The sequence below is a fragment of the Ceratotherium simum genome, chromosome 23 (assembly GCF_057802395.1).
Source record: "Ceratotherium simum simum isolate JZ-2026a chromosome 23, ASM5780239v1, whole genome shotgun sequence".
NCBI lineage: Eukaryota > Metazoa > Chordata > Mammalia > Perissodactyla > Rhinocerotidae > Ceratotherium > Ceratotherium simum.
This window is the reverse complement of record NC_141922.1, coordinates 687,531-711,591: the sequence shown is the minus strand read 5'-3', so window position 1 is coordinate 711,591 and position 24,061 is coordinate 687,531. Positions and strand designations below refer to the sequence as shown.

At 52.8% G+C, this 24,061-nt stretch overlaps 1 protein-coding gene across 5 annotated transcripts; it reads left to right on the top strand.

Moving 5' to 3' along the window:
* Nucleotides 1-161: 161 nt before the first annotated feature.
* HSF1 (heat shock transcription factor 1) lies at nucleotides 162-22,593 on the top strand. 5 transcript variants are annotated; one of them, XM_014797302.2, is made up of 14 exons: nucleotides 162-449; nucleotides 16,513-16,621; nucleotides 17,164-17,300; nucleotides 17,613-17,737; nucleotides 19,325-19,400; nucleotides 19,475-19,536; nucleotides 19,658-19,754; nucleotides 19,838-19,974; nucleotides 20,063-20,332; nucleotides 20,731-20,814; nucleotides 21,625-21,730; nucleotides 21,806-21,871; nucleotides 21,956-22,025; nucleotides 22,108-22,593. In XM_014797302.2, exons 1-14 carry the CDS (start codon nucleotides 333-335, stop codon nucleotides 22,311-22,313), a joined length of 1,662 nt encoding a protein of 553 aa, XP_014652788.1. In that variant the 5' UTR covers nucleotides 162-332; the 3' UTR covers nucleotides 22,314-22,593. The 5 variants fall into 5 exon arrangements, with proteins under 5 accessions (XP_014652788.1, XP_014652787.1, XP_087303380.1 ...); XM_014797301.2 differs by having other exon boundaries at nucleotides 21,953-22,025; XM_087447254.1 differs by lacking the exon at nucleotides 21,806-21,871.
* The last annotated feature ends 1,468 nt before the right edge of the window (nucleotides 22,594-24,061 follow it).

The following is a 24,061-nucleotide window of genomic DNA, read 5'->3' as shown; positions in this document are numbered from 1 at the left end:
GCCTGCCCACCCCGCCGGGTCTCATTGGTGGGGCGGGGCGGGGCCAGCACGCGCAGGCGCGTGGGTGGGGCCAACGGGGCGGGGCCAGCGGGGGCGGGGCGGGGAGCCAGTGGGGAGCAGAGGCGGCGTGCGCGCGCCGGGGAGACGCGGGCGGGCGGCGCCGGCGGGAGCGTGCCCGTCGCAAGATGGCGGCGGCCATGCTGGGCCCCGGGGCTGTGTGTGCGCAGCGGGCGGCGGCGGCGCAGCCCGAGCGGCAGGCGTGGCGGCGGTGCTAGCCGAGCCCTCGGCACATATTCGCGGTCGCCACCTCCGCCTTTCCCCGCCTTGCCGGTATGGATCTGTCCGTGGGCCCCGGCGCGGCGGGGCCCAGTAACGTCCCGGCCTTCCTGACCAAGCTGTGGACCCTCGTGAGCGACCCGGACACCGACGCGCTTATCTGCTGGAGCCCGGTGAGGGGCCGGGGCGGGACGCGCGGGGAGGAGCAGGGCCAGGCCCCCGCCTCGCCGGCCCGGGAGTGGGGGCGGGGAGTCCCGAGGGAGTGTTCGGAGGAAAAGCTTCCGAGGCCCGCTCTTCGTTGGCTCCTGCCCACGCCGTTTCTCTGGGGTGAGGAGGGAGGGCTCCTCCTTCTTTGGTCTTTTGCTAACTGCTGGACAACTGCGGAAGTGTGTCTGTCCTCAGAACAGCACCCAGTTTCGCTGGCGAACGTTGTGCCCAGGTGGCCCTCTGTGTCTTCTCAAATGAGTTACCAGGGTGGTGTGGTCGGCAGCTATTCGGGGAAAATCAGGACTTGGCGCATGAATCGGAGGGCGTTGCTCTAGTGCAAAAGGAAAGGGAGCGAAAGCAGAAAGTAAAACGTCATAAAGTTCAGGTTGACCTCGAACCCGTGTCCAAATACCAGAGCTGCGTTTCCCAAAAGCGGCTTTGTTTTTCATTCCTCACAGGGCGTCTTTATTCACGTCCCTGTCTCCAGTTGCCTGGCAGCAGGCTGGTTTACATGATCTGACTCTGCAAGACCGGACAGCTCCGGTTTGCAGAGGTAAATCAGAGACTGTGTCTGGAGTTGGAGACCAGAATCTGCTGTTCACATCCTGGCTGTGACGTCGTGTCCGGGGAAGGCCGGAGCCGTCGCCCAGGGCTGGCAAATGGGTGGCCTGAAGAAAGGCCGCCATGGTCGTGCAGAGCTTCTGGGCACCTCCAAACATGCTTGAATCTCCTGAGGGCCAAAACTCCCGCTTTCTTAGACTGCTTACTAACTACTAAGTACTTCCCTTTCACACTCTTTAGCCATTAGGAACAAAGAAAAATGCAGCTTGCCCTGAGTTGTAGGCCAGGTTCTCTCAATCTTGGGTTGCCTGCTAAAGCTCTGCTCTGCCTGTAGAGCGTTTGGGAATAAAGAGTCTAGAAATCACACAGCCTTCTTATTGGAGACACTTTGTGTTGGTCCCAGTGACGTCTCCATGTGGGTATCCTCCGTTCCCCAGTGCCTGTTTCTTTAATGGAGGGCACAAGTCCCAAAGAGGGGCAGTGTGCTTTCCCACAGGCTGTCGTGTTACCACCATCCCCTTGTTCTAGACCTTGAACTTTCCTGACCAAAGGAAATGACCCCATGTTTCCGTCTTCGTTTAGCCTTCCTGTCCCCTCTCTTTCGTTCCCCTTAACTCGCAGGAAACACTCTTACTTAGTTCAGGGAGGGGCATCAGAGATCCTCTGGGATATTCCGAGCTTAATCCTACTAGATTGATCCTTCCTGCCCCTTAATTTTCTTGCTGTTTCTGCTGAAAGAGTGTGAGGCATGTGTGTGAAATGCCACCAGTGTACTCTCCAGGACCTGCAGCCTGTGTTCTGGGCAAGGCCTTCGAGCAGGAAAGTCGGATATGATCAGGCCTGTGACAGCCTCCACGCACAGTGGCCACACTGCTCATGAGCCCTGTTGGTGTGTTCTCCCTTGGGGGGATGGGGAGCTGGCTGGAGCTCAAGTGTTTGATCCTACCTGGTCTGTACGCCGGTTGAGCAGGGTGTGATTGGTGCAGGACACAGCAGTGGGGGTGGCCCTCACAATGAGTACAGAAACAGCATTAGCTCAGCGGTGAAAGGAAGCCCTTTTCTGGTTGGGTAGAGGCTGTGGAGCTGCCCGGCACAAGAAAGAAGGTGGTGCTGTGCCTGTGGCCTCGAGGATGCCCACACAAGCCCCACGGCCTTTGTTAAAAAAGTCCACACAGGGACTTGTGCAGACCCACAGCCCAGAGTCCAGCTCTCAGAGGCCTTGGAAGACTGATGTCCGTGCTCTTGGTGCTGGAATTTTCTCACCCACTATTCTGCCAAAAGAACCCCTCTGCGTTTGACCCAGGGGACCAGGGGAAGTCAGAGGTGCGGTGGCTGACTCTCAAGGCTGATTGGGGAGGGCGCTTCCAGACCCAGAAACTCTGGCCAGTAGGGCCGGGTTCAGACAGCGTTGTGCTTCCTCTGCCCAGCCTGAGGGCCACGCCAACAAGTCACTGCCCCTAGAGAGTCGTGTTGGTTTTCCCACTCTCTAAACCCTTCTCCAATTAAAGATGCACTCGGTATGGTGCTTCAGCTCAATAAGCAAGGGCCTTCAGAGATGTAGCTGATCCCCGGACAGGTCCTGCAGGACACTGCAGCTCCCACTGCTCACGGGAGGGAATTATGGTGACTGTGAGTGTGGCTTGGGGATGCGCCGCAGCTCTCCTGACCTATAGTCTGTGCTGTTCCCTCTGCCTCCCATGCCCGCTGGGATGCTCCATGAATTAGGCCTGCCTGGGTGAGGCCAGGAGGTGCCCAGGGGCACAGTTTAAGGAGGCACTTCATTTTAAGCCCATCTGCACCTGGAGGCCCTGAGATTGAGGGCCTCCTTAAATTTTGGCGGTTAGCGCCTCTCTGGCCTCACTGTAGTCCCAGCCTGATCAGTGCAATTCTCTTCTCTTTGGGAGCAGGAATGACCCCAACAGGGTTGTGTGGGGGCTGGGGGAAATCCCAGAGACCTAGGAACTGGAGGTCACTGAGGCCAGGGCCCGTTCCAGGTGGCTGGTACGAGTGCTGGTGGTCAGAGGGTTACTCTGGAGCGGTTGGGTGTCTAGGTGGAGAGTTGGGGGCAGAGCAGTCCTGCAGTTAGGTTGCCACCTCCCTGTGAAACCACTGAGGAGTTGACCTGGTCACACCTGGGCCCTCAGAACTGGCCATGGACCTTTTCTGGAGCTCCCACGACAGGCGGGGCCACTCCTCCTCCCCTGGCTCTGAGAGCCGGGCAAGGCCCAGCAAGCCTGCCAAGCTCATTCAGCCAGCCAGCAGGACCCGGCAGGCCCTCTGGGCCCCGCCTTTGAGGATCTGGAAGTTGCCCTGAAATGCTGAAGGAGCACCCCAGGTTACCGTACTACAGTAGCAGGCTGTGAGGGGCACTGCAGGGCCTGGAGGCTCTGGGGCATCCCTGAACCTGGATGGCTGCAGTAACGGCTGCCAGATGGTAGCACAGCTGTCCTTGTTCAGTCCTTCTGTGCATCATGAGGCTAAGCCTTCTCATGTATCAGTTCTGCTCTATCCACAACTGTGCAAGGAGGTGACAAATGGCCGTTTTATAGATAAGAAAACTGAGTCTCAAAGACATCAGGAAGCTTGAAGTAAGATCTAGAGGAGCGTTCGAGTAGATTGAAGTCCACGCTGTCCACTGTAGCCCGGCTGGTGCCCCCTCTGCCTTTGCCAGGCACTCCACATTTCCTGAGAAAAGTGCAGCAGGAGACCCCGCCCTTGCCCGCAGGTCAAAGCTCTGGCCCCACCCCACTTGCTTTCTTAGTTAGACCTGCACCCCACTTGGACTGACCGGTATTGTAGGTGTTCATAGTCAGAATTGTATTTTGGATTTTTACACGAGAGTCCCCCTTTTCCCTTCCTTAGAGATATACAGATATATACACGGACAGACGGACGGACGAGACAGGCAGAGATCTATAAAGGACAGGCTCTACGCTGTGGCCTCCCCGTGTCTGTTTCCTCCTGCCTGGGGTGGTGCAGTGGGTGAGGGCGTGTGAGGAGGGGCCCAGGGCGCAGGAGTCTCAGAAGGGGTTGGAGGTCTGGGCTGCAGTAGTCTCCTTGGAGGGAGGGTAGATGCCCACAGCACACGTGTGCCCACCTGACTCCATAGGACCTGTGTTTGCTCAGCATTCTTTATTAAAGGACCAGGGAGGGGTCAGTGGGGCCTGCAGGACCCACCCTGGAATGAGTACACACCTCCCATCAAGTATCACAAGGGGCTGGGCTGGAGCCCTCATGCTTAGTAGACCCCAGAGGCTGCACCTTCGACTGCAAGTTTTCCTCGAGGTCTGGAGGGAGGAGGGGAGGCTGGCCTCAGGCTGTGAAAGGAAGGAGGCCAGCCCCCTGAATGTTACCTGGTCCTGGCAGCACTGGCAGCTGCCGCCACAGTCTCCTCCCTCTGGACCCTGATGGCCACAGAGTAAGCAGAGTCACCAAGCGGCACGTGTTCTGTAGGCCTGGAGATCTGAGTGCAGGGGCCAGTGGCCAGAGATTAGGGTTGGTTGTGGGGCCTGTGTTGCAGAAACTAACTAAAGCTAACTTGAGCAGAAACAAGAAAATGATGTGAGAACAGTACAGATGGTGTGGCCCTCAGATAAGGACAAAACTAGGACTGGGGGAGGAGGACCAAAGTGGCCTCCCCTTTCTGCACCCAGCTTTGTGCCTCCTGTCACCTTACTCTTCAGACTGGGTTTCTCCACTTCTGTGTCTGCGTGGCTCCAGCGCTCACTTCAAACACCGGTTCCAGCCACACACTGCTCCTAAAGCCCGTGTTCCTGGAACCCAGAGACTGGTCAGCCAGCCATGTCCAGGAGACCAGAGCACATCACAGAGACTAGTTTTTGGATTGGCCAGGGACAAAAATGAGGGACTAAAGTGTTCTAGGCAGATACTTGAAAAGTACAGGTGCTCCCTCATGGAATAGTGGTTGTTAACCCTTTTGGGTCATGGAGCCCTTTGAGAAAATATTCAAAGACAAGGACCCTGTCTCTATAAAAATGTACATACGTGCAGAATTTTTTATACGTTTCAGGTTGTTTGCAGTGCTGTAGAAAATATGGCCACAGGTTCTGAATTTACAGCAAGACTTGGCATTTACTAAACTGCATTTTGGGGGGCAAAGGCGTTGCCTACCAGTCAGCAGCTGGGCAGCCACTTCTCCCTGGTCCCCCCATATTTCCAATCACAGATTTTTGTTATATCCAAGGATAAGCTAGGACCTCTTCCAAGAATTGCCTGTGGTCAGCAGAGAAGGGTGCTTGAACCACTGAGGTATGGAGATGAAACTGGATTCTGTGATGGAGTCACCAGCCGACCCTCTGAAACTCCTAATGGCTCTTAAGGTAGGGCTTGCAGGACATGTTCAACGTGAACTTAACCCTTGAACAATGTTCAGGATTGGAAAACAGGAAGGACAGGTGAGCCACACAGGTGCCCAGGCTTTCTACCTGGAGGCAGTTTTCAAACTGTAGTCTGGAAAGGGGGAACCTAACGGAGCCCAGACTTTGGAGAAGCTGAGGCAGCTAGAATTGGCGGGGTATGGTGCCAGAGAGGAGGGAGCTGCACCAAGAAAGAGCTCCAGGAGTCTGCACGTGAGCCCCCTGGGTCTTTGGCTGAGTACTGATTCACCAGTCCATAGGGTGAGACCTATGCAGCCAGCCTAAGAACTTCTGGGGCGAGAACAGCTGCCGAGGAGCTATGAGGTGAGCAATCACCAGAGCTCACATAGGGCCGTGAGTTATCAGAGTTCTCACAGCCAGAGCAGAGAGATCACTTTGAACATACAGAGCATTCAACAGAGACCTCAGAAGAGCCACAGCTAGGAAGTGGGGCTCAATTAGCCCCAGAGAAAAGGCTACCTCAAATACAATGTAAACTAACTTCAAAACAAGCCTTGAAAGGATCAGGCTGATCCACACGAAACTTAACTGCCTACCAGAACTCAAAGTGCAGCACTCTTGAAAGAAAGGCGGCAAAACCCACACACAACGTAGAGATCCTTGTGTCCAGGATCCAGTCAGAACTAATAGATGAGCCAGTTGGCAGGAGAATGTAACCTGTAACAAAGGAATAGTCACCATGATAGACCCAGATGTGATGGGATTGGCCCACAAAGACATTAAAACAATTATAAAAATGCTCTACGTGCTCAAGGAAGTAAAGCAAAAACATGAAGACAGAGAAATGGAAGATATAGAAAGCAAGGAAATTGAACAAAATGTCACTGAAACAAGTCTCCCATGCAGAAGAATTCCAAATTATTTTTGTAGATACTCCCCCTTCGAGGAGGTGACTCATAACTCCTCACCCCTTAAGTGTGGGCTGCACATGGTGACTTCCTTCCAAGGAGCACAGGATGGAAAAGCCGGGGGTGGGGGGGTGGGGGGGGGTGATTGTACAGTAGAGACACCTGACAGGCAAGGCCTCAGCCAGGTGCTCAGGGTCGACATTAGCAGTGATGAGCCTTGTTGATAGTGTGTGTCCTGGCATGATGTGATGAGAAGGGCATTTCACCTTTGTGGTCTTCTCTCCAAAACTTACATAACCCCAACTAATCATGAGAAAAAGCATCACACACATCCAAATTGAGGGACAGTCTACAAAGAACTGGATGAGTGCTCCTCAAAACTGTCAAGGTCATGAGAAACCAGGAAGAGAGACTCATAGCCAAGAGGAAAGTAAGACATAACAACTAAATGTAATATCTTGGATGATGTCCTAGAACAGAAGGACATTAGGTAAAAACTAAGGAAATCTGAATAAAATAAGGACTTCAGTTAATAATAAAGTCTGTTGCTTCACTGCTTGTGACAAGTGCACCATACATAATGCAAGATGTTAATGATAAGGAAACTGAGTGTAGGGTATATGGGAACTCTGTAGTATCTTCCAAATTTTTCTGTAAATCTAAAATTATTCTAAAATTAAAAGCTTGTTTTTGTAAGTCATTGGAGGAGATTAACAGCAGATTAGAAACTGCAGAAGAAAAGCTCACTGAACTAGAATAGCAATAGAAACTATCCACAGTGATGCACAGAGAAAAATAACTGAAAAACGTGAGCAGAGCCTCATAGAGCTAACAGCACGTGGTCTAACACACAGTTGGAGAATGAAGAGGGGAGGAGACTGTTTAGAAATAATGGTTGAGGGCCGGCCCAGTGGCGCAAGTGGTTGGGTGCGCGCGCTCTGCTGCAGCGGCCCGGGGTTCGCCGGTTCAGATCCCAGGCATGCACTGACGCACTGCTTGGCGGGCCATGCTGTGGTGGCGTCCCATGTAAAGTGGAGGAAGATGGGCACGGATGATAGCCCAGGGCCAGTCTTCCTCAGCAAAAAAAGAGGAGGATTGGCAGATGTTAGCACAGAGCTGATCTCCTCACACACACACACACACACACACAAAAAAAAAATGGTTGAAATTTTTTGAAAGCTGTAAACCCACAGAGCCAAGAATTTAAGTGACTCCTAAGGAGGATAAGTACAAAAAAACCTACTAAGGCACATCCCCGTCACATTGCTGAGAATGAGTGGTGCAGAGAAGATCCTAACAGCAGCCAGAAGAATAAAGGAACCTGCACACAGAAGAACACAGATGAGAATGATGGTGACTTCTCAGAGACCGTGTGGGGCATGAGACGGCAGAGAGCTCTGGAGAGGAGAGCAGTCAGCATTCAGCAGTTGGTGTAATGCACCACACCAGCAGAGAAAGAGAAGAGCCACGTAATCATCTCAAGAGGCAGAAGAAGCATTTGACAAAATTCCCATCCATTCATGGTAAAAGTTTAGCAAACTAGGAAGAGGAATTCCTCAATCTAATAAAAAGCATCTATAAAAAACCTACAGTTAGCATTGTACTTAATGGTGAAAAACTGAATATTTTCTCCCGAAGGCTGGAAAAGGGGCAAGGATATCTGCTTTTACCACTTCTTTTTTTTTTTTTTTTTTTTTTAAAGATTTTATTTATTCAGTTTTTTTCCCCCCAAAGCCCCAGCAGACAGTTGTATGTCATAGGTTCACATCCTTCTAGTTGCTGTACGTGGGACTCGGCCTCACGTTGGACGGAGAAGTGGTGCCTCCCGGCGCTCCCGGGATCCGAACCCAGGCCGCCAGCATCAGAGCGCGCGCACTTAACCGCTAAGCCACGGAGCCGGCCCTACCACTTCTCATTAACAATGTATTGGGTGTCCTGGTCAGGCAATATGGCAAAAGTAAGTAAATAAAAGACATGAAGATTGGCAAGTACGAAATAAAACTGTCTCCATTCATAGAAAACATTATCATTTATATAGAAAATCCCAAAGAATCTACAAAAAAGATTATTAGAACTAATCAGTGAGGGCCGGCCCCGTGGCTTAGCGGTTAAGTGCGTGCGCTCCGCTACTGGCTGCCCAGGTTCGGATCCCGGGCGCACACTGACGCACCGTTCTCCGGCCATGCTGGGGCCGCGTCCCACATACAGCAACTAGAAGGATGTGCAGCTATGACATACAACTATCTACTGGGGCTTTGGGGAAAAAAAAAAGGAGGCGGATTGACAATAGATGTTAGCTCAGAGCCGGTCTTCCTCAGCAAAAAAGAGGAGGATTAGCACGGATGTTAGCTCAGGGCTTATCTTCCTCTCACACACACACAAAAAAACTAATCAATGAGTTTAGTGAGGTCACAAGATTCAAGGTCAATGTACAAAAATCAGTTATATTTCTACACACTAGCAATGAACTGTTGAAAATGGAAATATTTACAATAATATCAAAAAACAAAATATTCGGTGGTTGTATTATCTATTGCTGTGTAACCAGTTACCTCCGGACTTAACTGCTTAAAACAGTAAACATCATCTCACAGTTTCTGAGAGTCATGAACTGATTCTGGCTCGAGGTCTCTCATGAGGTTGCTGGCATCTCAAGACTCAGCTGGGGATAGGAGACCTGCTTCCAAGTTCACTCAAGGGGTTGTTGGCAGCCCTCAGTTCCTCGCTGGCTGTTGGCAAGAGACTTTAGTTCCTTCTTAGGGCTGCTTACCACATGTCAGCTTGCCTCTCTGAGAGCAAGAGCCCAAGGTGGCTTTTGGAATATGTCCTTGAAAACCATCATGTCTGCTGGATGCTGTTGGTCACAAAGAACAAGCTTTCCTCCTCATCATGGGAGGAGATGGCACAGGTGTGAACTCCTGGAGGTAGGGATCATTAGGGGCCATCTGTAGGCTAGTTACCACAGGGGTAAATCTTGCAAATGTATACAAAATTTATACACTGAAAACTACAAATCATTGCTGAGAAAAATTAAAGACGACCTAAATAAATGGAGAGAAATGCTATGGTCATAAACAGAAGACTCAATATTGGTAAAATGAGAATAGATACCTCACAATTCTAATGAAATCCCAGCCAACATTTTTGTAGATATTGATAAGCTGATCCTAGAGTTTATATGAAAAAGCAAAAGACACAGAACAGCTAAACTTTTTTTTTTTTAAGGAGAACAACATTCTAAGACTCACATTATCTGATTTCAAGACTTACTATAAAGCTATAATCCATACTGAATGATATTGTCATAGCTATAAACATAAATAAATGGAACAGACTAGAGTCCAGAAATAGTCCCACCCATCTAAGGGTAACTGATTTTTGCCAGAGGTGCCACTATAATTCAATGGAGAAAGAATAATCTTTTCAACAAATGGTGCTGGAGTAATTGACATCCATAAGCAGAAATGTGAGCCTTTTACTTCATACCATATACAAAAACTGACGAATGATGGACTATAAGAGCTAACACTAAAACATCTAGAAGGAGAAAACTCAGACACAAATGTTCATAGCACTTTTCCTCATAATAGCCAAAAACAGGACACAGTCCAAATGTCTGTCAGCTAGTGAGTGGGTAAGCAGACTGTGGGGCGTCCCTACAGTGGAGTACTGCTTGGCGTTTAAGAGGCACGGACAGCTTACCCGTGCAACACTGGCTGCATCTCAGAGGCCCTATGCTGAGTGAAAGGTACCACAAGGCTACATGCTCTGTGATTCCATTTATATGACATTCTGGAAAAGGCAAAACCCTGGGGACAAAAATCAGATCAGTGGTTGCTGGGGATGAGGGAGGGGATTGACTGCAAAGGGACACAGGGGTAGCTTGGGGGTGATGGAATTGTTTTCTCATCCTTGCCTGTAGTGGTAAACAACTATGTCAAAAACTGGCCAAGCTATGTACTGTTTTTTTTTTTTTTTTTAAAGATTTTATTTATTTTATTTTTTCCCCCCAAAGCCCCAGTGGATAGTTGTATGTCGTAGCTGCACATCCTTCTAGTTGCTGTATGCGGGACTCGGCCTCAGGATGAACGGAGAAGTGGTGCCTCGATGCGCACCCGGGATCCGAACCCGGGCCACCAGCATCGCAGCGCGCGCACTTAACCACCAAGCCACAGGGCCGGCCCAAGCTATGTACTTAAAATGGTAAACTTGATGTAGATGATATCTTCCTTTTTAGAAATAAGGGGTGGGTGGCGGCATTCCTGGTGGCCAGCTCTGTAGACATGCCCAGTCAGCAGGAGTGCAGCTCAGCAAACAGTCTGTCCTGAGGACGAAACAGGGTATGCTTTAAGTCATGTGGATGGATGATAGATGCCACCTGGGGAGACTGAGGCACAGTGGCAGCCTGGGGAGTGCCCACATCAAGATAAAAGGGTGCAGTCCTGGAAGGAGCCGTGTTCTCTTCCCTCATCTTCCATCTTAGAGGATCTCCATCTCCTGTGCCACACACATTCCCCACCAGTCCCCTAAATACCTCTTCTCTGAAAATGTGTGAGATTCACCTAAAGCAGTGCTTGAGAGAAATTATACCATGAAATGACTAAATTAGAAAATAAGAATGGCTTCTAAGCTTCCTCCTTAGTAGAGTAGGAAAAGAAGAGCAAAGTAAACCCAAAGCAAGCAGAAGGAAGGAAATAATAAAGACAGAAGAAAGCAATTGAAACCAGTAAAAAATAAGATAAATGAATTCAAAAGCTGATTCTTTGAAAAGGTCAAAATTAGTAACTTGTAGCAAGACTGACAAAAGAAAAAAAGAGAAGACATAAATCACCAATATAGGAATGAAAGAGGATATATCACTACACACCCTGCAGACAGTACGAGGATGATGAGGAAATACTATGAACAACTCTGTGCATGTAAATTTGGCAACTTAGATAAAATAGACCAACTCCTTGAAAATCACAAAGTGCCAAAACTCACCCAAAGAAATCTCCAGGCCCAAATGATTTCAGTGGCAAAGTGAAACATTTGAAGAAGAAATAACACCAATTATACCTAGTCTTTTCCAGAAAAGCAGAGGAGGAAACACTTTGCAACTCATTTTACGAGGCAAGCATTACCCTGATATCAAAATTAGACAAAAACAGCCCAAGAAAACTACAGGCCAATATCCTTCATAATGTCTTCTATAAAATATTAACAAATCAAATTCAGTATACAAAAAGAATAATGTCACAACAAATGGGATTTATCCCAAGAATGCAAGGATAGTTCTGGATTTTAAAATCAATCAGTATAATCCATGTTAACAATCTAAAGAAGAAAAACCACATGATTATATTATTTGATGCAGAAAAAGCATTTGACAAAATTTGATGTTCGTGATATTAAAAAAAAAAAAAACCTCAGGAAACTAGGGATAGCAGAGAACTTCCTCAGGCTGATAGAAAAGAGTCTACAGAGAAACCTACACCTAACATCATACTTACTCATGGTAAGAGACTGAATGCCTCCCCTAAGATCAGAAAAAGGCACGATGTCTCTTTTCACCAGTTCTTGTCAGCGTTGTGCCGGAAGTCCTATCCATACATTAGGACAAGAAGAAGAAGTTAAAGGCGGATATATTGGAGAGGAAGAAATAAGACTGCCCTTATTCACAGATAGCATGGTTGTCCGCATAGAAAATCCTAAGAAATCTAGAAAAAGACTCCTAGAACTAAAGAACGAGTTTTGCAAGGTCACTACAAAGTCAGTACACAAAAATCTGTTGTATTTCTGCATAGTAGCAATGAATGATAGGAAATGGATTTTTTTTAAATATCACAGTTGCTCACAAAAGTTAAGTCCTTAAATATAAACCTAATAAAATGTACAGGGATCTATGTATGCCAAAACTATAAAAGCACTTATGAAAGGAAACTAGGTTGATCTGAGTAAATGGAGAGACATATGATGTTTATGGATTTTTGTTTTAGTAAATTTGGGAAGTTTTCAGGCCGTATTTCTTTGAATATTTGTTCTGGTCCTTTTTCTTTCTTCTCTTCTTATGGTACTCCTATTATGTGTATGGTATTGCAATTAAAGGTGTCCCACATTTCTTTGAGGCTCCATTCATTTTGCTTTATTGTCTTTTCTCTCTCTTCTTCAGCTTTCATAATCTCTGTCAGTCTATTTTCAAGTTTGCTGATTCATTCTTCTGCCAGTTCACATCTGCTGTTGAGCCCTACTGGTGAAATTTTCATTTCTGTTATTGTACCATTTAACTCCAGAATTTTCATTTGGCTCTTCTTTATGATTCCTATCTCTTTATTGTTATTCCCTATTTGATGAAACACTGTTGTCTCGCCTTCTTTTACTTCTTGATTTCCTTTAGTTCTTTGAGCATATTTATAATGACTTCTCTGAAGTTTTGCTTAAGTCGGACATGTCCCTCTCACAGGCAGTTTCTGTTGTTTTCTCTTTTTTCTCCTGTGTGAGTCTCACCTTACTGTTTCTTTACATGTCTTGTAATTTTGTTGAAAAACTACATTTTAGGTAATGTAGTACTTCTGGGTGATTCTCCTCATCCTGTGATGGTTTTTGATGTTTTTGCTTGCTTGTTTTGTGACTTGGCTAGGCCAGCTCTATCTCCTCTTTCTTTGATCTCTGTTAATTCACTGCCTCATATGGTATTATACCCAGTCTTTAGGCTCTATAATTAATGCCTGATTGTTATATTGTTTTTCACAATGCCCTAGGGCACAAATTCTTCAGCAGCCTGGTCTAGTTAAATTTGAGCAGTGGTAGTTTTTGAGGTCAGTGTTTGAGGTTTGTTCTGACCCCAGGAGGGCTCTTAACTCTTTCCTGTGTGAACAGCTGACCAGGGCTTAGCTTGTTACTCTTAATTTGGAGCAGCTGTTGTTTTCAGGAGCACCTTTGGGCTTGAACTTGTTCACACTCTTTTTCAAATTAAGTGAGTTCCCTTGGGGAGAGCTTCAGAACTCTCTCCTTTGGACTGCCTCTCCTCTGGGCAAATTCTCTGAGCCCTTCCTCTGGGTACTGCGCAGGGCGGTAGCCTCGAATGTTCTCAGCTTGCCTCTCCCGGCATGGATACTCTGCCCTCCATGCTAGCTGGGGTGAGGGCAGTCAGAGCCCCAGTATTCTCAGCCTGCCATGCCAGGGGTAGAGCCTCCATTCTATGGGGGGGGCAGAGTGGATAAGGGGACCCGCAACCTTTTGGTTGCAATCACCAGTAATGTAGCCTCTTCAACTTGGAGTCAGATGGGATGAGAAATGCTGGTGGTCTTCCCCTCTCAGTGAGATGGGAAACTGAGGGAGAGGACTCCCCGTCCTCTTGGCCGTACCCTCCCAGAGTGTAGCGTCAATCAGGGTGAACTGGAGGGAGCGGGTTGTGGCTCATTTGCTACAGACTCAGTGTTCTACAGTGTTTCAGTAGGTTTTCTGGAATAAATGTTTCTTCATTTGTTGTAAGCCTTTAGGACAATTCAGAGACTAAATGATTTAAATACGCTTTGCTTGTCCCACTGGGGATGGTTCGTTGGCCCTCCTCACACTGCCATCCCAGAAGTGGAAATTGCGCCTGCATTTTCAAAGGACAGTTTTTCTGGATATAGAATTCTCAGTTGACAGCTTTTTTTCTTTTGGCACCTGTAGTATGTAATCCCACTGCCTTTGGGCCCGCCGGTTTCTGATGAGAAAGTAGCTGTTAATCTTACTGAGGATTCCACGTACACGATGAGTCCGTTCTCTCTTGGTCTCTTGCTCTCTACAGTTTAAGTGTCTAGGTGTGAATCTCTGAGTTTGTGCTACTTAGAGTTTGTTTAGCTTCCTGGATATTTTTCATCAAATTTGGGATGTTTTTGGCCATTATTTCTTCAGATATTCTTTCTGTCTCTTTCTCTCCTCTCCTTCTGGGACTCCCATTATGCCTATGTTGGTGTTTGGTAGTATCCCACATGTCGCTGAAGCTCTGTTCATTTTTCTTTATTTTTCTTTCTTTCTGTTCCTCAGACTGGATAATCTTAATTGACCTGTCTTCATGTTTGCTGATTTCTTCTTATACCTGCTCAAATCTGCTCATAATTTCTATATTTATTGTTATTCTCTAATCTGTGAGATATTCTCATGCTTTCCTTTATTTCTTTAGATGCAGTTTCATTTTGTTCTTTGAACATCTTTAAAATAGCTGATTTAAAGCCTTTGGTAAGTGCGACATCGGAGCCTCCTTAGGGACAGATCTATTGATTGCTTTTTTGCTGTGTATGGGCCATACTTTGTTCCTTTGCATGTCGCATAATTTTTTGTTGAAAACTGGACTTTCGATTAATATAATGTGGCATATATTAAACTCTGGGTATCAGATTATCCCCTCTCCCCAGGATTGGTTGCTGTTTCTTGTAATTGTTGCTATTTGTTTGTTTAGTGACTTTTCTGAACTAATTCTGGACAGTTTGTATTTTTTGTTTTTTGTGGCCACTGAAGTCTTTGCTCGATTAGCTTAGTGGTCAGGTTAGTAAAAGGGGCAGAAATGTCCTCTAATGCCTGGAACCAGTGACGCTCCTGGCCTTTGTGGGGGACTCTGTGTCTGTGTTGGGTGTGCCTTCAACACTCAGCCAGGCAGTTGATGGCTCTACTTTATCCTCTGCTTCTTACTTGTGTAGAGCCTCAGAGTCAGCCAGAAGTGAGAGATTAGGGCTTTCTCACGTCTTTCCTGAGTGTGCACACAGCCCTACACATGCATGTGACTTCTGGATTCCCAGGAATATTTTGGAGCTTTCAAAGCACCTCTCAATGTCTCATTCCCCAGCTCTTCCTTTTAAATTTTCTGATTAGCTTGTTGTTTGCTCCAATTGTTATCTACTGTCTTAGGCAGCCACAAAGTTTAAAAATTGCCTCTAGATGTTTTCAACAAACATCCCTAGCAAAAAGGTTTTTTATACTGGGAGAGCTTCGGGTCAAATCAAACAAAGATAGCCTTGCAAGTGGAATCTTCCAGGGAGCTTTCAGACGGGTCCAACGATACTTCTCTGGGAACAGGGCCTTGAAGGAGCTGCAGCCCCATCCCCACCCCAGGGGCTGCAGGGGTGCTGGTTCTTCTCCTGATTTCAGCTGCTGGTCTTCACAGCTACAGGCGAGTAAGTGGGGAGGGCGAGTTAAAATGCCTCACAGCTCACTAATCTTAGTGCAATTCAACCATTCTTCTTCAGGAAATGCTCCCCATAGTGCCACAGTCTTTTGGTTAGTTTTCAGAGTTCAGAAAAAGTTGATTTAACATTTTTTGCCAGTTTGCTTACTGCTTCTTTGGAGGAGAACATTTTCAGAGATCCTTTCTCCACCGTTGCCACTGGCCTCACGTTTCCGTCTTTGTGTTTTCATATCGACTTAGATGTAGAGAAGCAGCACTCCAGTTCTAGTGCAGCCCCAGGGGCCACTCTGGCTTTTCTCTGTCCTGTCTTTAACTCTGACAGGGGAAAGCCTGCTCCCAGTGTCCTTAATAGGTGCACAGGGTAGCCATGTCTTGTCACTGCTTTCCCCTGCAGTCACCCCCCTCACACTGTCTGCGCTGCTCCGGCACCCTGCACTGGGCCACTAGGGCCCCTGCCAGCACAGAGGCCTGCTTCATTGCTCCTCCTAGTAGCTTTTGGACTGAAGTCAGGAAAGAAATGGAAGAATAGTAGTGGAGCCATTTTTTTACAATCTCCATTTCTCATCTCAGATGCCAAAAGAAAAATGAAGTTGCATTTCTGAATACAACTGTGTGTTTTCCTCCAGAGTACTAAAATTAGGTTCCCATTTCCTTGGCTGCATAAATTTGGGGTCCTAGCTGTTCTTGGGGGAAATTTGCAGTTTAAAGCTAAAATGGGATTCCCTAAAGAATGGGCCTGAAGTGCTGTGGTGTTTCATGAATGTAAACTTGGCGTCCGGGAACCTCCAGAACCCTGGACAGGGGCTCCCCAGCTGTGATGAGGTCCCTCATCTCTCTCTCTGGCCACATGGCTCCTATCACCCAGTCCTGGGCCTCCAGCAAGGATACAAGCTGAGAGGCAGAGACCAGGCATTGGCTGGTGGTCCCAGAAGCGAACTCTGCCTCCCCTTGGCCCCTCTGGGTCCCCTGTGGCCCCAGCCGCACAGGGTGGGAGTGTGTGCTGCCCACCACTCGAGGAGGGGGCGCTCGTCTGCCTCGCCAGCTGCATGCAACTCTGCCCACATGTCTCCTGCAGAGTGGGAACAGCTTCCATGTGTTCGACCAGGGCCAGTTTGCCAAGGAGGTGCTGCCCAAGTACTTCAAGCACAACAACATGGCCAGCTTCGTGCGGCAGCTCAACATGTGTGAGTGCCCTGCTCTCCAGGTGGGGGCGGGCAGAGGGCCTCCTCAAGGGTCTGGTCAGCCCCACCAGGGTGTGCTGGAAAGTGGACCACAGACAGCGGGACCCCAGCTCCTTGACCCTGTCCGTGGTGAAGGATGGAGCCACCAGGTTTTGATCCCTCTGTTGGCCAAGGGCATGACCTGGAGCCCAGCACACCTCGGGGCCTGGGGCAGGGGTGCCTCTTCCCTGGGGAGAAGGGTCCTTGTGGGCCTGAACCTGAAAGTCCCCAGGGAAGAGCTCCTAGAGCCCCAGCTGGACATGGCCACATGTGTTGGGGAGGAGGTGATGTGTGAGGATGTGGGGTTTTCCTTAGACCGAGACCACCCAGCCTCTGCAGGCAGGGGCTCTGAGAAGGCAGTGCTGAGCGTGACCGGAGCTATGCCATGCACAGTCCTCCCCCCCGAGGAGCCTCCGTTCATCGACCAGTGGGGGAGTGGCCAAGTTGTAGTTGAGGGTCTGGTCCCTGGCCCTGAGGCAGAGCTGCCCCCACCCCGTCACGTGCAGATGGCTTCCGGAAGGTGGTCCACATTGAGCAGGGCGGCCTGGTCAAACCAGAGAGGGACGACACTGAGTTCCAGCACCCGTGCTTCCTGCGCGGCCAGGAGCAGCTCCTTGAGAACATCAAGAGAAAAGTGACCAGTGTGAGTAGCCAGCCTCGGGACCTCCCTCCAGGCTGTTAGGGGAAGCCACATCCACTCAGTGTCCTGCTGGGCCCATCCACTGCCGAGGGCAGCGCAGCAGGCACCTGCTGGCCTGGCTGCACCAAACCCTCTTCCTGACATGCCCTCCCCTCCCCGCTTGTCCATCGTGGACTCCCCTTGCCCATTACCCCATCAGCCGCTGCAGTGAAGGCCCCTCCCCAGACTGGCAGCCCTTTGGCCCTTTCCACTGTGTCCTAGGCCCTCCCCTCTTCCCTGGGACCATGTCAGTAACTGCTCTCTCTGGGGACCCAGGTGTCCACCCTGAAGAATGAAGATATAAAGATTCGCCAGGACAGTGTCACCAAGCTGCTGACCGACGTGCAGCTGATGAAGGGGAAGCAGGAGAGCATGGACTCCAAACTTCTGGCCATGAAGCAGTAGGTTCCATGGTGGCCAGTGGGACGGGTGCCTGGGCAAGGGAGGCATGTGTGACAAGGAAGTCCCCTGGGGAGTGGCCAGAGGAGGGAGCAGCCAGGAGGGGACACAGGCCAAGGGTGCAGAGCCAGGAGCTGGCCACTCCATCCTGGGGCCTCTTCCCACCAGCCCCACCTCCTGCAGTTTCTATGACAGACGCTTTCAGGCCTTCCACTCTCCAAACACAGAGTTAGGTTGGGACTTGGCACGCCCTCCCAGACCCCTGCTGGGCCATCCTCAAGTCCTGGGAGGTGGGGTCTGACCCGGTTCCTGCAGCAACAGGCAGAGCCGGGCTTCGAGTACAGGCCGTGTCCTCGGGCTCTGAGCGCTGCCTCCTGAGCGCACGCACCAGCCCCCCAGGCCCTCCCTGCAGGTCAGGGCGGCTGTGCTCCTCACTGCCCTCCACAGTGCCATGCCCTCTTGCTGGCTCCCACTGCCCCCGGCATCACTCAACACAGGGGTCACCTCTCCTGCTTACCTCCATCTCAGGCCTGGGGATCAGGAAGTATTTTGAGTTCTTCCTGGAACCCCTGCCCCTGGCGCATGTATGGCCACCACTTAACCAGCCCTGTGCTCCACCCGCCCAGCCAGGACCCCTGGAAAGCTGGCTTGGGTCTCCTCCCATGCACTTGGGGACCTCAGGAACCCCATCCTGGGGTGGCTGTTTTCGGCTCAAGCTGGCCTCAAAGCCACTCAAGGGGTGGGTCCTCGTGACCCTCATGTCATGGAGGAGGCTCCTGGGCCCCAACTTGCCTCACATTGGGGTCCAGCAAAAGTCACTGGCCATGTGACACCTGGAGATGGGGCCAGGTGAACTTGGCCTTCCAGGACATGGGCACCACTCAAGGTGAGGCCAAGAGGGTCAATTCCATGTCAGGACATGTGGGGGGCTTAGCAGGGCTAGCCCACCAAAAGAGCAGACCATGGCCTGCTTACAACCCTGCTTGCCAGCTTGGGAGAACAGTGCTCAGGTGGCCCTTCCCACCCCTTGGGGCCACTTCTGAGCCACTCCCAGGCCCAGTGAGGGGTCCTGAACCCCCCAAAGGCACAGGATAACCCCCATATGTCACTGCAGCCTGAAGAGCTGGGCTGCCACTGTCCCCCTGGCCTTCCCTCCTGTTCTCAGGCAGGAGGCTGGGGGGGACAGCGCTCAAGGGTCTGCTGCCTCGACTGTGTCCAGGAAGGCCCCAGGAGGTCTCAGCCAGGATCCTGGGGTGCCACCCAGCATTCCCTGCCCTGCATCCTACCTCAGCTCCCAGCCCCTGTCCTGGAAGCCGCACAGCTCGGGGCCCCCAGCTGACCCCCACCTGAGACCTCTGTGTGTCCTCCCCTTGAAGTGCAGCTGAGCAGGGAGGGGAACTGGCCTGGGCCTCATTCCATCACACAGCCACTCCTCACCTGGGTTGGGGACAGGCCAGCGGCCGGGCTCATGGTGATATGTGGTCACCCACAGCCCCACAACCTGCCTGCGTGAGGGTGGAATGTCCATGGAGCCCCCAGCCCGGGGCTCCTGGAAGCCAGCCCTGCTGACCGTGCCTGGTCTGTTGCAGCGAGAACGAGGCCCTGTGGCGGGAGGTAGCCAGCCTGCGGCAGAAGCATGCCCAGCAGCAGAAAGTCGTCAACAAGGTGCGAGGTGGGCCGGCGGGGCGCCCGGTGGGTCCTGTCTGCGGCCAGGCTGACCATGCCTCTCCGCCCTGCAGCTCATCCAGTTCCTCATCTCGCTGGTGCAGTCGAACCGGATCCTGGGGGTGAAGAGAAAGATGTGAGGTGCTGGGGATGCCTGCCCCTCAGCACAGGGCCCTGGGCCACCCCGTCTCCTATGTGCTGTGAACTGGGTGCCACAGAGGCCCGGGGGAGGCAGCTAACCGCCCCCTTCCCCACAGCCCTCTGATGCTGAATGACAGCAGCTCAGCACATTCCATGCCCAAGTATGGCCGGCAGTACTCCCTGGAGCACATCCATGGCTCGGGCCCCTACTCGGTGAGCGCCAGTGCGGCGGACCGGCCTGGGTAGGTGGGTGCTGCAGGCACACGCCGCACGTGCTCACCTCCCTTTGGTGGCAGGCTCCATCTCCGGCCTACAGCGGCTCCAGCCTCTACTCTCCAGATGCTGTTGCAAGCTCCGGACCCATCATTTCTGACATCACTGAACTGGCTCCCAGCAGCCCCTTGGCCTCCCCAGGCGGGAGCATAGATGAGAGGTGGGGGCTGCGTCACCCTCCCAACAGAGTTGGGAGAAGGGTGGGGCCCGCAGAGGTGCCTGCTGATGTCTGTGTCCCCCACATGCAGGCCCCTGTCGGACAGCCCCCTGGTGCGAGTCAAGGAGGAGCCCCCAAGTCCTTCTCGGAGTCCCCGGGTGGAGGAGGCTAGTCCCGGGCACCCACCCTCTGTGGTGGAGACCCCCCTGTCCCCAACCGCCCTCATTGACTCCATTCTGCGGGAGAGCGAGCCTGCCCCTGCCGCCTCGGCTACGCCCCTCACGGAAGCAGGGGCCTGCCCCCCCTCGCCCCCACCTGCCTCTGCCCCCGAGAAGTGCCTCAGTGTGGCCTGTCTGGACAAGTGAGTGCCAACCCCCACAGCCCATGGAAGCACAGCCGGGCCTCTGGCTAGAACTGTCCTGGAGGGGTGGACACAGGGTGGCCCTCAGGCCTCCGGGCACAGGGGCTACTGGGGGATGAGCCTGCAGACCAGGCGCTGAGCTCAGAGCTTGGGGCTGCAGAAGGAGATGGACACTGGCCAGGTTGTCCCACAGCCCCGTTGCCGCAGAAGCCCAGGGTGTGTGGCCATGCAGGCCTGGCTCCTGTCACCTTCTCCTGCGACAGGTCGCTGGATCCTTGTGTCTATCCTGCTGCTCAGCAGAGGCCCTGCCCCAGAGGCTGAGCAAGCAAGGGCGGGGGGCATGGAGCCCGCCCAGCTCCCACCTGCAATCGGGGGGCTCTTGTCTTTGTATCTTGCAGTTTGGCTCGCACTCCACAGATGTCTGGGGTCGCCCGCCTCTTCCCCTGCCCCTCCTCCTCTCTGCATGGCCGAGTCCAGCCAGGGTTAGCGCTGTCCTCACTGGGGAGGGAGGAGGACTCCACCAGAGCTCGGGCCCCTCCCCAGCCGCAGACCAGATCCTGGCCTGGCCAGGCGCACTGGGCCCTGCCTGGTGAATGGGCATCCCAGGCCCTCTGCAGCGAGGAGTGGACCCCCCGACTCTGGGGCCCAAGCCAGAGTGCCAAAGTCACTGACTGACAGAGACAGGCCTCCCAGCCTGGCACAGCCACTGGTGCTGACCAGCTTCCTCTCAGGGTGGGGCTGGGCCCCATGGGTACCTCCAGGAGCCAGCCTGGCCACCTGTCCAATGGCCCAGGTGCACCAGATGGCCCAAGGCCTTCTTGGTCACATCTGCCAGTCCCCGGCATGTCCCGAGGGAGAAGCCGACCCCCACACACTGAGCACAGCTCCCTTGCCCCATCCCTACTGTCTTCTAGTGCCAAGGCAAGACGTTGTCAAACCTGGAAAACTGCCCTCAGCCCCTTCTGGGGTCGAAACCCCTCCTAAGTTCCCTTGCTGCCTTGGCCCAGCCCAAAGTGCTGCCAGAGGCCTTACAGGGCCTCACGGTGACAAGATAAGCTAGCACTCCCCTCAGGGACTAAGCGTCCCAGCCCTATCCACGCACACACTGCCCCACTGGACCCACGCCGGGTGTGCAAGGGGGCCCCGCCTCAGAGGGCCTCCTGTGAGCCCAAGCAGGGTGCGTGTGGCCAAGGGGAGCCCTTCTCTGGCAGGCGGGTGTGAGTGCCAGCAAGAAGGCATCAGGGTGGGGGTGCCTGGGGCACCACTTCACCTGCCCCACTCACTCTGACCAGGACCGAGCTCAGTGACCACTTGGACGCCATGGACTCCAATTTGGACAACCTGCAGACCATGCTTACGAGCCATGGTTTCAGTGTGGACACCAGTGCCCTGCTGGATGTGAGTCTCACCCCCGGCTGCACCTGCACCCGCCCTGCTCACAGGCACAGCCTGACTGCCCTCCCTTCCCTGCAGCTGTTCAGCCCCTCGGTGACAGTGCCCGACATGAGCCTGCCCGACCTTGACAGCAGCCTGGCCAGCGTGCGTAGGCGGGGTGGGGGTATTGGGGGACCTGGGAGAGGGGGGTGAGCAGGAACCCTCATTGTACCCCTCCTGCCCCAGCAGATCCAGGAGCTCCTCTCTCCCCAGGAGCCCCCCAGGCCTCTTGAGGCAGAGCGCAACAGCCCTGACTCAGGTGAGCTGAGCCCACATGTCCCCCACCCCATCCCCCACCCTGTTTCCACCTGCCAGCACCCTGACCCAGCCCCCACCCCCAGGGAAGCAGCTGGTGCACTACACGGCGCAGCCCCTCTTGCTGGTGGACCCGGGCTCCGTGGATGTGGGGAGTAGCGACCTGCCGGTGCTCTTCGAGCTGGGGGAGGGCTCCTACTTCTCTGAGGGGGATGACTACGCAGATGACCCTACCATCTCCCTGCTGACGGGCTCTGAGCCCCCCAAAGCCAAGGACCCCACTGTCTCCTAGAGGCCCCAGGAGGAGGGCCGGCCCAAGCCCTCCTCCCACTCCTGGTGCAGGGCTGGTCTTGGGGAGCCTGGCACGGGGGGCTGGGTGTGGCCCCCGGTGCCAGGCTGGCTTGGGGCTTCCTTGCCCCACTTGGACTGACCAGTATTGCAGGTGTTCATAGTCAGAATTGTATTTTGGATTTTTACACAAGAGTCCCCCTTTCCCCTTAGAGATATACAGATATATACACGGACAGACGGACGGACGAGACAGGCAGAGATCTATAAAGGACAGGCTCTACCCTGTGGCCTCCCCGTGTCTGTTTCCTCCTGCCTGGGGTGGTGCAGTGGGTGAGGGTGCGTGATGAGGGGCCCCCAGGGCGCAGGAGTCTCAGAAGGGGCTGGAGGTCTGGGCTGCAGTGGTCTCCTTGGAGGGAGGGTAGATGCCCACAGCACACATTTGCCCACCTGACTCCATAGGACCTGTGTTTGCTCAGCATTCTTTATTAAAGGACCAGGGAGGGGAAGCCCTCCCTGCAGGAAACCCCTTCTTAAAATCTTCCCACTAGGGGACCAGGTGAAACAGATGGGTGCACCATGTGCATCTTCCTGGCAGAGCCACCTCCACTCTGCCTTCATAAGGCACTGGACTGTCTTTGGGGTAAGGGAGGGGCTCAGCGCCATGGGGGTCTAGCTGAAGAAGGGAAGGTGGTGGGAGTGCGCCTTGCCTTCTGGGTCTGGCTGCTGAGCTCTTCCAGACGAGGGGCAGGGGAAACACAGTATGGGAAGGAGGAGCCAGGCCAAAGCAGCCGCCTGATGCTCTGTGCCCCCATTTCACCCACTACTCAACAACCTCAGCAGAGCCCATGCTGGTGTCTGCCCAGGAGGTAGGGGCCAAGGACACACTGCCTCCACCCTGGGGTCCAAAGGCACCCCCAGGTAGCCCCCCTCCCCCCACCACCACCATGGCCTAGAGGAGGTGAGGAGTTGGGGTTGAGCAGATTTTGGTCTGTGCAGTGGCAGCACAGCTCTGAGACCACCACCCAGGCACCTTCTCAGACACCCACCTTGGGCTACAGCTGTGTCAGGGCACACTCTGGCCTGGCACAGCCTCTGGGTTTTCAGTCCAGAGAGCTGACCCACCTTGGATGAGGTGGGAATGGGGGCCCAGGGTTGCCCCCCAACTTCCCTGTCAGGCTTAGCAGGTAGCAGGGTCTGGGAGCAAGGTGTCCTGAGGGCTACACTCAGGCTGCACTGTGTGGACTGTCCAGCCAAGTGCCAGAATTGAGGATGCAGAAGGGCTAGAGGCTGAGCAGGGCAGGCAGGCTCTAGCCCCAGGGAGCTGGGGTATCCTCCTGGGCCCCAGGGAGGGGCAGGTCTCAGGCTAGGGGCACCCAGGAGGTGCAGACCGCTGACACTCAGGCAGGCACCCATGGCCAGTGAGAGGGAGATCCCGGGCAAGGATTGGGCCAGGCTGCCCCCCTCATCTAAGGGGCACAGAACCTCCACCCCAAGGCCCTGTGCCCACCCCCAGTTGCCAGTTGAACACCCTAGCATGTGGCTGCCCCAGCTCCCCAGGAGCCCATGGACTCTGCCCCCATGACCTCTGCAGCCCTGTTATAGAGCCTCTGCCCACCAGCGCATGGAGCCTTAGCTGGTTCTACCAGTTGGTCCTGATCCTTGACCAGCTTCCATGCCCTGGCCTCCAACCCCTGCCCAGGACTGCTGATCTAGGTCCTTAGGCATCCTCTTCAAAGCCCCTGCCCCCCA

What these genes read in the sequence shown, in the direction of transcription:
- HSF1 (XM_014797301.2), top strand. Translation starts at nt 333, where the DNA reads ATGGATCTGTCCGTGGGCCCCGGCGCGGCGGGGCCCAGTAACGTCCCG. An exon ending in CGTGCGGCAGCTCAACATGT is followed by an intron (nt 16,622 to 17,163) that starts GTGAGTGCCCTG and finishes CGTCACGTGCAG; the next exon opens with ATGGCTTCCGGAAGGTGGTC. An exon ending in AAACTTCTGGCCATGAAGCA is followed by an intron (nt 17,738 to 19,324) that starts GTAGGTTCCATG and finishes GGTCTGTTGCAG; the next exon opens with CGAGAACGAGGCCCTGTGGC.